The 13,452-nt window shown below is 44.2% G+C and overlaps 1 protein-coding gene across 1 annotated transcript in view; it reads right to left on the bottom strand.

Moving 5' to 3' along the window:
* Positions 1 to 227: 227 nt before the first annotated feature.
* LOC125704161 (N-terminal EF-hand calcium-binding protein 2-like) overlaps positions 228 to 13,452 on the bottom strand; it is a 37,537-nt gene continuing 24,312 nt past the window's right edge. Inside the window, exons 6-13 of the mRNA XM_048969510.1 lie at positions 11,333 to 11,469; positions 10,807 to 10,916; positions 9,402 to 9,481; positions 5,251 to 5,307; positions 4,044 to 4,156; positions 2,238 to 2,315; positions 1,317 to 1,408; positions 228 to 1,173 (exon numbers count right to left, since the gene is read on the bottom strand). Coding sequence (XP_048825467.1) covers positions 1,145 to 1,173; positions 1,317 to 1,408; positions 2,238 to 2,315; positions 4,044 to 4,156; positions 5,251 to 5,307; positions 9,402 to 9,481; positions 10,807 to 10,916; positions 11,333 to 11,469 — 696 coding nt within the window. The 3' untranslated portion in view covers positions 228 to 1,144. The remainder of the gene's footprint in view (positions 1,174 to 1,316; positions 1,409 to 2,237; positions 2,316 to 4,043; positions 4,157 to 5,250; positions 5,308 to 9,401; positions 9,482 to 10,806; positions 10,917 to 11,332; positions 11,470 to 13,452) is intronic.

Below are 13,452 nucleotides of genomic sequence, written 5' to 3'. Positions count from 1 at the left end.
CTTTCAGAGCACCAACAATCAAGACGTTCGACAATTTCACCAGTGTTCACTACACCCCCGTTGGAGTCCATAAACTCACTGCTTCACTGAACATTTATCGAGATGAACATCATCATATGAAATTCTATTAATCCAGTAAACAGTTATTCAAATCACATTTCACTTCATACCGTTTAATTTTTGTTTTTTTTTTAAAAAAAAAAAATACATGAAAAGAACGACTATATTCCACTACGAGTGAGTTAAGGTTCTTATGATCATGCAGAGCTTGGTAAGCAAAGGCTGCACCGATGTATACAGCAGCCATGTTGGTGCACATCAGTTTGCACGCAATAAAAACTTGCGTCCAAAGTCCAATGTGTTGTTTTCTGCTCCCTGTTACCTAGAGCAGATCCTAGGAAACTCCCTCAGCGTAGCCTAAACGGTTTCATACGGCATGCAAGGCCCTGACTGTGGAGGTATTATTGAGCTGGCTGTCATGCTCCCTGCTGCATGACTGCAGGTGTAAACAGCTGTTGGTTCCAGGCCCCAGGGCTGGATTTTAAATAAATCTTTCTTAAGATCTTTTTTCCTTTGTCGAATTCTGTGAATCTGAAATACTTTCTTGCGTAAAAGCAGAATGTGGAGGAAACAATTTGAAAAACTAGGTGCTGCTCAGTTTCATTTGAGAACCTGGGCAGAGGAACATGCAACCCCTAGATGTTGACCTAAAGACTGAATGAGTCCCTCTATAATGTGCTGCCACTAGGGGGCAGTGCTGAGGTCTGACCATTAGCGCTCAGGCAGTGTTCCAAGACATCCTGAACAAACTATGCTACTTGGGGGCAGATATGGCAAATTACTGTCTTTAATAGATTTCAAAATGTGCTCTGAAATGACTTATTAATGCACGCTATGATAATAGAGTGGGTTGCGTTAGCATGGTGAGAGGGCTGGGCTTGGCAGAAGCTTCTGGTCTGCCTGTTTGGGCATGGAGCAGCACAAGGGAGGGATGGTGGATGCCGTTTTCCTTCAGTCTGCCGCAGCAGGGTGTCGAGCGGTGTTTGAATGCCAAGTCATGACAGGAGACGGGAGAATAAATAAATAAAGGATAAAAAAGGGGGTACCAACTACAGCGGGTTGTGGGCAGGGCAGCTCAGCCACGTCAGTCCCTGCTGAAGGAGCACCAGGCGGCTGGAGGAGGAGAGGAGGGTCAGAGACACACTGGAGCCCAGCCACAGCAGGAAATGAGGACATCACACTCAGGATAACAACGGAGCCTGAGCACTAGCAGGTCAGCTGAATACAGACTGGACCATGTTGGGGGGGCATTTCACCTGGCACGGCGACAGTGCTCACGGCCTCTGGCTGGCACAGCGTGTCCACCTTCATGTGCTGGAAGGCCTTGCAGGTACTGCTCTGGAGGTGTCTGGGGGGGGGACAGGACGGCTGTGAGGACCATAGGCCAATCAGGATGTCAAACACTGCCCACAGGAACCAGCGGATGCTTTGAAGACACCGAGAGTAAATTCTCCTGATTTAGTGATGGCAATCCTGCTTGTGATATCTGTCTCACTTTGGAGTCTGATAAATACTGTAAATGGAATTAACCTGTTTGCTTTAAGCGTTGTTGCTGCTTTGACTTGTATTGAAAAACACAGTTAATAATCAATGTATATGTAAACGACATCAGGTATATGCATGTCAAAGAATGCATGAAACATTCAGTTAAATGTAAGATCGATCTTAACTATTTTCTTAGCTTTATTCATCCTGGATGGAAATTCTTTAGCATAGTGAATCAAGGTAGGCAAAGTGGCTGCAAACTGAAAAGAAATAGTGCAAAACAAGATGAAATGACAGACAGTACATAATGCAGACAAGTAACCAGCAGTGGTGGGAAGTTCAGGTCCAGAAAGTACAAATCCAGACCAAGATTTTGCTTCACCCAACCAGCTGAGTATAAGGAGTCACAGTTACAGAGGACTAAACTGATTGGTTGAAACAAAACCTTGGTCTGGAATTTTACTTTCTGGTCCTGGATTTTCCACCTCTACTAAACAGTGCTAATGAGTTTTAAAAACACACAGTACTCACACATGACATGAAAAAATTAAATTAAGGAAAAACAGACAGGTTCGGAACTTTTCTACAGCAAAGGTTGGCCGTGGGTGGGTGGCACGCCGGGGTGAGGGTGGGGGGTCCTGCGGTGTCTGGCAGCTGAGGGTCACCCCGCTTTAAAAACATGTCTGTGTTACCTTTTCCATTCTTCTGCTCCTTCCCAGAACTCGTACACAACAAAGGACAAGCCGTCTGGCAGCCTCACAGCCGTGACACTGAGGGGGGGGGCAGGGAAAAGAGGGGAGAACAGAGGCTCAGAGAGGGAGAAGTCAACCTTGCTCCCCGAAAGGCGACGGGGCTAATATCACTGGAAGCCTAAACTGACAAGAACTCGAATGGCAGTCTCAGTCTCTGCAGGAGGAAGACTACATAAAGCGCTACATAAAGAACTGACTGAAGGTGAGCGAGGAGTTATTGTTCGAGGTTGACATGTAAAGGTGGAAATCACAGGTCACAAATGAATCAGACATATCGATGTGCTTTTTACGTTCTATACTGCTCCATGGTACATGCAGCGTCTGTAACGCCTGATTCATGTCATTGTTCTTGGAAACATTCCGGATGGTTTTTTTTTTTGTTTCCCCTCATCTTATAAAAATCCTAAAATGACATTTTGTTAAATTCAAGTGACGCCCGAACGACGTCGATTTCATTACAGAGTCTCTCGTGAAGAGCTCAGCTGAGATCTGCTTTTCATTCTCAAGCCGCTCTGTGGCCCTCCTTGTGAAGAGGGACACAATCATCCTGGAGGGTTTTGGAGACGCGCCACAGAATGAACGTAATCACTGAGAATGGCTTTGCGTTTATAATCTCCCCCTCTGAGGAGCTAAGTGGACTCAACCTATGCCAGGAAATTGCACGGCATGCCATAAGAGGACGGCCACACCCCTCCTCTGTAGGAAACGCCGCTTGCTGGGAGGGGAGGGAATCATCCTTTTTCATAAGTGAGCGTGTTTGTTTATTGAGAATCAAACTCAGAATCGTTTTATTCACCAAGTATAACATGGAATTTCTTAAGCATGCAATCAAGACAAACGCACGAGATAATAAATATTAATAAAAATCAAATAGAAATTAAAAGAATAATAATGATGCAATTTATAAACATGCGGACGTGTTAATAGTGGTGAGGCAAATTGTAGGGCACAAGCGCTTTGCGTTGTGTGTAAATAACCTTATAAAGCCAATACAAGCATGAAATTTGCACAGTGAGTGAGTAAAGGTGAGGAGGTCCCGTGAGTAACAGTGTGCTTCTCGTGGGGGTGTCCCTCCGCACCCCGCCCTCCTGCTCAACGGAACACCGCCATTCTCCTCTCACCCACTTCACTTACAAAAAAGCCAGACCCACCATCTTTATTAAGGATGTACTCAGATACCTTTAAGTTTATTTTGTTGAAATTAAGAAACAGTTTTGGTCTTAGGGGATTCCCTCCCTATAAGAGAGTTCCCCAGTTGTTTCCACATCTGCCATTGGGTGGCAGTGTTTTCACAGGGACTTAACCATCCAGGAACATCAGCAGAATGCAGCTTATGTACAGTCCACACTGTATCTGTCAGACAGACAAGGGGAGCAACACATGCACAGATAGACAGATAGACAGCCAGCCGAGCACCGGTTCTGTCAGATACACAGACAGACAGACAGATAGACAGAGAGACAGACAGCCGAGCATGAAGTCTGTCAGATAGACAGGGGAAGCCACAGACAGACAGACAGACAGAGAGACAGACAGACAGATAGCCGAGCATGAAGTCTGTCAGATAGACAGGGGAAGCCATAAACAGACAGATGGACAGCCAGGTTCTGATACTGTCAGACAGACGGGGGGAGCCACAAACTCACAAACAGACAGATAGACAGACAGAGAGCCAAGCAGTGATGCTGTCAGACAGACAGCAAGAATCACACACTCACACACAGACAAATGGACGGCTACACTCACTGGAAGCAGTCTTTCTCTGCAGACAGGATCTTCAAGTATTGCTTCAGAGCTTCACAGAAGTTTGATAGTTGCTGCTGAGAGACAACCATCTCCTGACGGACCAGGTGAAGGGACTGTTTAAAGAAAAGACAAGGAGGACAGTGGACAGAGAAAGGAGGACAGCACCCATTATAAGGCACCACAAATATGAAAACAGACTGCAGACCGGGCTGCCAATCAGATGACCAATCAGATCCCAGTGCTAGTCAGAGACCACTGGATGAACCAACACTGACTAATCAGTGACCTTTTGCCCTCCCACCACACAGATATTTGTCTGGAAACCGTAGTAAAACCATAATTCAGATGAACAGGCTCTGAGGAGATGTTTCCACTGCCCTGCCTTTTAATATCCAACTGTCCTTTCCCTTTATATTGTCATCTTCAGTGAAAGAGAAAATGTTATGCAGACTAATTGCTGCTGTGAATAAGCCCCTTTCTCAACCCAGATTCAATAGGAATGCTAATTAAAATCTGAGTTTCTATCCCATTCAAATCTTCATTTAGAAGACAGAACTGACAGACTTCTTACAAGCAAAGAATTGACTGCAGACCTGTGTGTCTATGTGCACCGGACAGCACAGAACCATGTGTCTGTGTGTCTGCGTGCATGGGGATTGGGGAGGGGGGTGTGCTTGATGATCTTGGTGAGGGGATCAGATTCGTCCTCTGTCTCAGAAACACTGGGCCTTGTAATCCATTATGCTCCCATACAAGGACAGCAGTGAAGCATGATGCAAGACTTCGTCATGCTTATACATGTCATGCGGGACAGATAAACTTTCTGACGCATCAGCTCAGATCATCTGGCATATTTTGGAAGCAAGTGGTCTAAAAATTCTATGCACTAGATTTTCTAGAGGCAATTAACAGACCAAAAGCTCACTACTGCCTCCGTGATTCGTGCTGATATTCTGTGTCATCTGAGGTTTGAGGTCTGTAATTCGCTCCGTAACACATGGTTATGTTTTTAAGATGCGAACATTCGTGCTGATGCACTTTTCTAATTCAGCAGGCTTTCTGATTAACTGGAAAATTGCAGTTCCATCCAGGACCACGAGTGTCACTATTGCACATGAATGAACTTGTGACATGTTTATGGTTGTAATTGCACACCAGTCATTTCGATGGTACGACCTTAGGCCCTTTAGCAACGGATGCTACTTACTGCGCTGGGTGTGCAGTCGGTGTCTGACAGCCTTTGCTGCAGGTCAAACCACACCGTCTGCAATAACAAACAATAGGACAACTGAGCTTATAGTTCGCCATTATTACTTACTTTATGGGAAACGGGCTAACATACCACTCCCACGACATCAGCAGAGTGAATTCTCAGTTAAAACCACACACTAGGATTTGAGAGTGCAACTGATGTTGCTCAAATGATGATCTTAGTCCTTCTGCACTGCGACTTTCCTAGTCATTGTTTTGGCGTTTTTGTGAGTTTAGTGAAAACCGCAGACGACACATGAAAAGTTTAGCAAATCATAAATGCATAAAATGTATGTACAATACTGGTTTGGAGGGCACTAAGCATGTTTACGACAGTCTCTTGTATTATAGCACGCAGTGATCTTTGTATTTTGCAATTCTGATATCTTTTCACTTCGCTCCACTCGGTAACCAAGGGGCACAGAAAATTGCACGTGGTATTGCAGAATCCAGGGGACTTGAGCCCCTAACCCTCACAATGTGGACCGAACGACATTTACTCCATTCACTGTCTTCTATCCTGGTCAAAACCACTTTCAAAAGTTCAAATGGTTTATTAATAAAAAAGTTTTTTCCTAAAGGAACCCTAAGTCCTCACAAGGCCTTCACACACCACACAGTGTGAGGGAGCTGGTGGTACTGAGAGATATCCCTCCCAAAATGCATGTCAGATCTCCAGAAATTGTTCAGGATTTAATTTTCTTAGTAGCTGTCAAAGGTGGGGAGTCGATTCATTGACTAATAACTCGACTTGGACTCAAGTCACAAATTTGATGACTTGTGATTTGACTCGGCAAACCTGATAAAAAAACTTGGACTCAACTTGGACTTGAGGGCAAATGACTCGAGACTTGGACCTGACTTTGACCCTATGACTTGAGACTTGGACCCAACATGGATTTGAGAAGTCTTGAGGTTATAGTCCCCCTCGGGATGTCATAACGTTAATTTCATCATTAGTTATTCTCTGCTGCCTGCATTTTCAGTTGGCTGAATGCTTGGTCTCCTGAGATAGTTTGTTTGAAAGATGCATCACTCTCTGCATATACATGGTCATAAAAACTGTGTGAGGAGTACTGTGACAGACTGGAGACTTTGCCTGTGAAAGATTTAACCTACAACGTTCTGTGGCAGGTTTTTGCTGCAGCAAGTTTTAATCACTAAAGGTAAAAAAAACTGACATAGATAGGGACTGAAGCTACTTGGCATAGGACTTGAGACTTGACTAGGACTTCCAATGTTTTGACTCAAGATTGAGTCAGACTTGCCAAAGAGTGACTTGTTTCCATTCCGAGGAGCTGTCAGGATAAGCGTGTGTTAATATCACCCAGGTAAACTGTAACATGCTGTCTGTTGCATGATATTATGAATGACCAGTTAATTGGCTGCAATAAAACATTATTCATTTTAATGAAAAGTGTTTCATTATTATTAATCTTTAATGTAATTTCTCTGGGTGTATAAGTGAACGTGAAGGATCTGGGTTTGGAACCGAAGCAGAACATTGGACTCATGCATGAGCCCTGGTGATGGTGAGGACCAGCAGCTCAGGCTTCCAGGCTTGGATCAGCGCTAAGGAGGGTCTGCAGGGAGCTTCTGCGAGGACAGTAACTCAACAGCGGTCTGCATCCGTTCCTCAAGGGACACCTCTGTGGAGGTTTTGGAAAGCGTCTCTGCCCCCTTGCGTGTCTCTGCCATCGAGACATGCATCTGAGACTGCATTTACATTTTATTTATTTTACGCTTTTTGAGAAAGCAGAGTTATACAGTACTGGGAGCGATCGGTCCAAGTGGTGAAATCACTCCACCATATGAACCTTCATAGGCACAGTGTCCTCCCCTGCTGAGCCACCCCCCCCCCCAGCATCTCTCAAAGTCACCATTACCAGTTTCCACTCAGCAAACTTCCCTCCTTCATCCCCAGTTAAATCCCTCTTTCCAGAACAATGGAATCACATCTAACCCCAGAGCTCCTTCTTAAAGGAATGGTACCGCGTACCCCTCAGCAGGAAATGAAAGCCCCCGTGCTGTTTAATCTGTATAATCTCCACCCCCATGTCTTGCGCGTCCAATTCCCTTCATTAAATAAGCTTCCCCCCCGTAAAGATAAAACCTCTCGATATGGAGCCACACACAGACATGGTGCATGCTTGTGGTACAGCACACGCTATTAAATGGGCCTTTAGTATTTTACCAGCATCTTACCATCACCAAACTAAAACACCAAAACTGCTTCATTCTCAAACCTACAAATGCGGAATTATTGTATACTTAACAGCACCAGTAAGCTAACACAGGACTGTTACAGTATCTAACAGTAGGAATTTATGTAATGCTTATTTGTACACTATGTATTATTACTGTAATGGGTAATGCTTTACATTAACTGCACCTTCATAATACCTTTATAATGCATTCGTGTAACATACAGTGGACCATAATAATGCATTCATAATCATACTATTGTACAATTATAATGTTTATTATTTAGTAATGGGCATTAAAGCTGTAAAGATATGTTAGGATGTTAAGGTATTCTTACATGCTGCTTATGAACGCATTATGAATGCATTACGAATGCATTAGCTGTTTCTTTTTGCCTTTGCACACATTTTTTCACTCACCTACAGCAAGAAGCAAGTGATGTGAAGGTGATTGATGTGACAAAGAAGGTAATGTGATTTGACTGGAAGCTGGGCTTCTGCTACAGCCCCTCTCTGCATCTGCTTGTCAGTTTTATAGGCATATGATGCCACGTTTGGTTAAGGACGGCACTCCTTCATACTGAAATCTACGGCTTCATGCCTCACAAAAAAACAGAATAAATTGGACAACGCCATGGCTGGTCTTCCTTCTACCGTGTCCAAAGTGTGTCCCAGTGCAACTGAGCGAGACATACGGACATGAAGGCAGAGCTGGGTAACGGAGGGGAAGCCTGAGCACTAAGGTTGACCTGGTGGTTTGTCTCCCTGCGTCTGTCGCTGATGCCGCGTGAAAAATGAAACCGCATGGGACACAATCAGGTGTGCAGGTCTGACTCCCGAAAGCAGCCGTGATGTACACAGAAACGGGTCATATTGCAGATCAGAAATGGACTGGGTGGGGTGGGGGGTGGGGGGCTTGTTGTCTAAATATTTAGATCTGGAAACTCAGACCTGGTCCCAGGGGTCGCTGCAGAGGCCAGTACCCTGTGCTCCTCTATAGTTCCTCAGTCTCTTAAACTAACACAGTGTTCACTCCTTTCCTATATGGCACACGCTGTTTGAAAGCTCAGATGCCAATGAAGTCTTACCAACACAATCCCCCCAAACATGTGACACTTTCTGATTTAGAAAATGTTGATACTTTTATGGCCAGAGACTAAGAACTTCAGTATCTCACTACATTTCTCAGCTCTCAGACAGACATATTTACAGACACCTGGAGCTTGGCAGGTTTAAAATATATTTGGACAAACAGACCAGGTATCGGGGGTTACGGATTACACGTTACTATGGGTATATTCTGTCAACTTTGTCAGAGGAAACCACAACAACTGGTGTCCTGAATGAAAAGACATCAAGATTTGGGTTATTGAAAGAGATACTTCATAGCATGCAAGACAACGAATGTACAGAGTAAACGTGCTATGGAATGACAAGCAGCAATGAAGCTGTCGAGGAAATTCTCTGCTAAATGACATGTTTCTGTGAGGAATCAGTGAAGTGTCATCCAGCTGATGAGGTTGGCCATCACTGTAGATTGTAGAGCAGAAGATCTGGAACTGTCAGAGATGAGTGATTCTCACATTTAATTTTCTGCTCAGCTCCCAAACTTAATGGCATTTCATTGTATTTACATAAACCCGGCACTAATTATTGTGATTAACAGGAATCCATCCATCAACAGGAAACGAGTCACAAACTGCTCCATGTTGGTGCCCAGCTCATCCATCCATCAATGTCATTTCAGATGAGCTGACGGTCTTGTCATCTGAACACAGGTGCTGCTGGGATAAGGATGATGTTCCCACAAATAAAACCCGGACAAAAAAAATCAATTTATTAAAAAAAATGAGTGAGTGCAGTTTCCCATGATGCTGAGGTTGACATGTATCTGACATCATACCTTGCTCTCCAGCCGTCCAATCAGCTCTGCCAGGCGGTTGACCTGCGCTTCCAGACTCTCCTTCTTCACCTCAGCAGACCCTGCCAGGGGATGGACAAATAGCATGTCAGCCGCAGGTATGCAACAGGACACCAGGGATGCTCATGGAGGCTGGACCCGACGGCCACATTCAACCATTGCTGGGGCCTGTAGTGAAGATGGGCACCTCCTATGTATTGGCACTAAACGAAGGCTTTAGAAGTACAACAGCAATATCACTATAGCAACAGGCCAGTTAAAATGAACCTGCGAGGACGAAAGTGCCTCATTTAACCCCCTTTTTAGTAATTACAATTTCTTTGCCTGGTAGGCTAAGGATGTCTTGTCCTTCACTGTAAGGGTCAGTGTGCAGAAGATTACTGCCCTGTGTAAAAGGACGTAAAGCACAGCAAGGCCAGCGTCAGCCAGAGCTTTAGCGAACACACGTCAGTGGCTAATTTATCTGCGCCAATGCAGGCTTGTTGGGGTTCGGAATCATGCTGGAGGGACCCATGAATATTGGTTCGGCCCAATTAGACAATCAGTGGGCAGCAAGGCAACAAGGAAGAATTAGGAAGGAGGGAGAAGGGCGGAGTTTCAGGTTTTCTAGTGGCTCGATAGATGGAGGCTTTGCTAAGAGCACATGTGTACATATCATGTGACCACGCTGATGCCAGAACAGCAATGGTTCACTATGTCACCACAGTCACACCTTAAACCAATCATCAGCTGACAGCAACTGACTTCCTGTAATTGTGCAATTTGGAATTTAGATGCGATAGGCTGGTGTGAAATGGTGGGAGGGAATAGCGAATGGATCTCCCAATCAGGATAGAGAAGAAATGGCACAGGGAGGAACAGAAGAAGAACACGGGGCAGAATGGAATGGAAAACAAGCAGTGACATCATGGGGAAGCACTCTGAAGCACAGCCCTGGTTAAACTGTGAAATTGTAGCTGGGAGCACATCTCCTGCTGCAGAATGAAGTCTTTCTTTCTCTAATTAAAAACTTAGACATTAGCATTTCCATTTGAAAGAGGGATATTTCTATGTATTTTCTTATTAATGAAAGACAAGAGGCAGAAGAAAATTGATTAAGAATGAATTGCTCCAATGGACACAGGATGATGTTGAACAATCCCAGCGGGCTGAGTTCCTCCCAGAAGTTCACCAGGGAAACAGGGGCCAACCAGAGGTACCAAACGCAGTGCCAGCTCAGCCATTTTTCAAGGGAATAATATCCTTGCTCAGGGGCCCAATGGAGGCATGGCCACTATGCTGAGGATGGGATTCAAATTAGCAGCCATCTACTCACAAGCACAGAGGCCAAACCCACCGAGCCACACAGCATCCCCCAGGACAAGCCCTCGCTAGAGGAGGGTCTCACCTGAATAGGGGCCAATAGTCCTCAAGGTGTCCTTAGTGTTGACTCTGTCATTCTGGGGGCAATCTGGCACTAAGTGGGAGCTTGGGGCACGTGCTCCTGCCAGGCTTGGCCTAAGAGGGAAAGGGCAAAGGTTAACCGTGAAAAATCTTATTGGGAAAACTAAGGTTAAAAAAAACGAAACAATATGATTAGTATAGCAAACAAAAATATATGACTCTCAGATTTAAGAAAAAGACTGCAGATGTCCAAAGATCAGGTACAGAGCAGAGAGACGGGATTCTGTTTGTGATATTCAGTACTGGGTAAAGAGTTCCTCGAAGCGGTAAATGTTTTCCTTTTTGCTCTTGGCTGTTTATTCTGGTTGCTGTCCAAGTTCCTACAAGCTGAGCCTTGTTATTTACCATAAATCCACAGATTTTATTGTCATATATCATCCACCAAAATGAACATGTTTTGTCTATCAATATTCTTCCCAACAAAGTAACCTGAACACGACAGGACCACCTAGCTTGGATGTAAAGCTCACTCTGACTGGCCGTGTTGTTCATCAATGGCATCCACAGCACTCTCCACTGAGTTCAGCAGGGACTGGATCTGATTGGCTGACTCCTTCAACAGGAAGCGAGTCACAAACTGCTCCATGTTGGTGCCCTGCTCATACACCTGCAGAGAAACAAAAGCACTAGACAGGTGATTCTCAGTGCTATAGGATGGACACGGAAACACACACACACACACACACACACACACACACACACACACACACACACACACACACACACACACACACACACACACACAATTCATATACTCCTATCTTTGTGGGTACTCTCCATTCATTTCTATGGGGAAAACTCTAATCCCAACATGACACCCTTAACCCCTACCTAGCCGTAACCTTAATCATAAGTAACCAAACAAAATACAAGACTTTTGGCATTTTAGTTTTTGTTTGCACTGAGTCCCCTTGTGGCGAAAAAATGTCTCCACAACTTCAAAATAACAGGTTTTTATTAGTAGAGATCTAAAACAGGCAGTCAGATTGAACGCAGTGAAGTTGTGCTCTGTAGTTAGGACGTTACCAGCAAAGATGAATCAATTCACAATAAACCCATACACATACAGATATCCTGAGTTTTGCTTGGGGGTGAGGGCTCTGCGATCAGCCTCGCCGAGCACAGGGCTGTTCTGGAACTGTATGGAAAATGCTGACGCACTAAGAACCAAAGCAGCACGACCACACACATGCTCACCTTAAGTACTCAGATTATGGTGATTTTCTCCTGTTTCCTTCTTATTGTAACAAACAATCCTTAACCCACACCACCAAGAGCCAGAAACAGATCAAATATCTACATTCTTTCAGTTTCTTTCTTTTTTTAAATGCAGAAAACAAATCAATGTTTGCTTCCTCTTTCAGCTTTTCGGTAAGAGGTTAGCTGAGTAAGCAAATTAAGATATTCAAAGGGCATTTGCCTTGGGTCAGTGTCCACAGTCCTTTGACCCCCCCCCCCCACCTCCTCGCCATTCATCGGGTGGGAGGTTCACAACCCAGAATCAGTGGACCTGAAGGTAAGCCTGATCCAGTTGTGTTTCCTCCAGCTTGGACTTCTCTCTGGTCTTCCAGCTGTGATTTATATGACTGTCCATCATGTCATTTAGTTATTTAGCAGAAACTTTCATCCAAAGCGACATTTAACTGAGGTAACAGGGTCAGCCATTTACTGGGGGCTAAGGGCCTCGCCCAGGGGCCCAATGGTAGAGCCCCTCTGCCAAAAGGACGACCTTCCGATCACAAGCACAACCTCCTAACCTGCTGAGATGCACACTCTGTAAAAGCTTTTCTCTAAAACCAAACTTCACTTTCCCACTTCAAACATCTCCTTCTATGAACCAGGATACATTTCTAGACACCTTCTGTGTCATTTTCTCAGGAAACGTCTCAGTTTATTTCAGCGAATAATAATAATCCTTACATATTTCTTACAATCTTAAGAAAGCAAACACAATCATCCATTAAAAAGTCAATTTTATGAGCTCTGGGTTTTGTGCATGTATATGTGTTGAAAGGTCTGCTTACTTGCCCTGCCTCAGAGGAAGTAAATTTTTTTTTTCAAAGGTGCCTTCAATATATGTTTTGCATACGTCACTGTCTGGTTGCTAAGATACCAAAAAAATTACTTTCAACTCGAGACGCCGCTGTGGTGCTTGGGCTGAGAAATATTTATTCCTCAAAATAGATTGAAACTATTTTTAATTTAAAATTCATAAGAGCTCAGACTGGAACTGTGCTTTTTCTATGCGCATATATGGTAACGCATGCATATGATGAAGTGTACAAGGAATTCTTAATGCGCCATTTCACATGCAGTTTCACTGCACTCGGTCATGCATTTTAACACGAGTGGCGTTTCCACTGACCTACATTTTGTGCATTTTGAAGATGTAAATCGTTAATAGAAACACTCAAAATTTGAAAAAAGCCTCTAACAGCATCGAAAGGTCTTTACATTCAGTTGAGGTGGCTTCTGTGGCAAGTTAAAAAATTTGTACCTTGTAAAATTGCCATAGAAACAGAATTTGTGAATTAGGACATATGTAGGAGATAAGAGAAATGATAATTAGTTCTTCTACAACTACTTTCTC

This window comes from Brienomyrus brachyistius, chromosome 11 (genome assembly GCF_023856365.1).
Source record: "Brienomyrus brachyistius isolate T26 chromosome 11, BBRACH_0.4, whole genome shotgun sequence".
NCBI lineage: Eukaryota > Metazoa > Chordata > Actinopteri > Osteoglossiformes > Mormyridae > Brienomyrus > Brienomyrus brachyistius.
The sequence above is the reverse complement of the archived record's forward strand: the minus strand, read 5'-3'. Positions and strand labels throughout refer to the sequence as shown.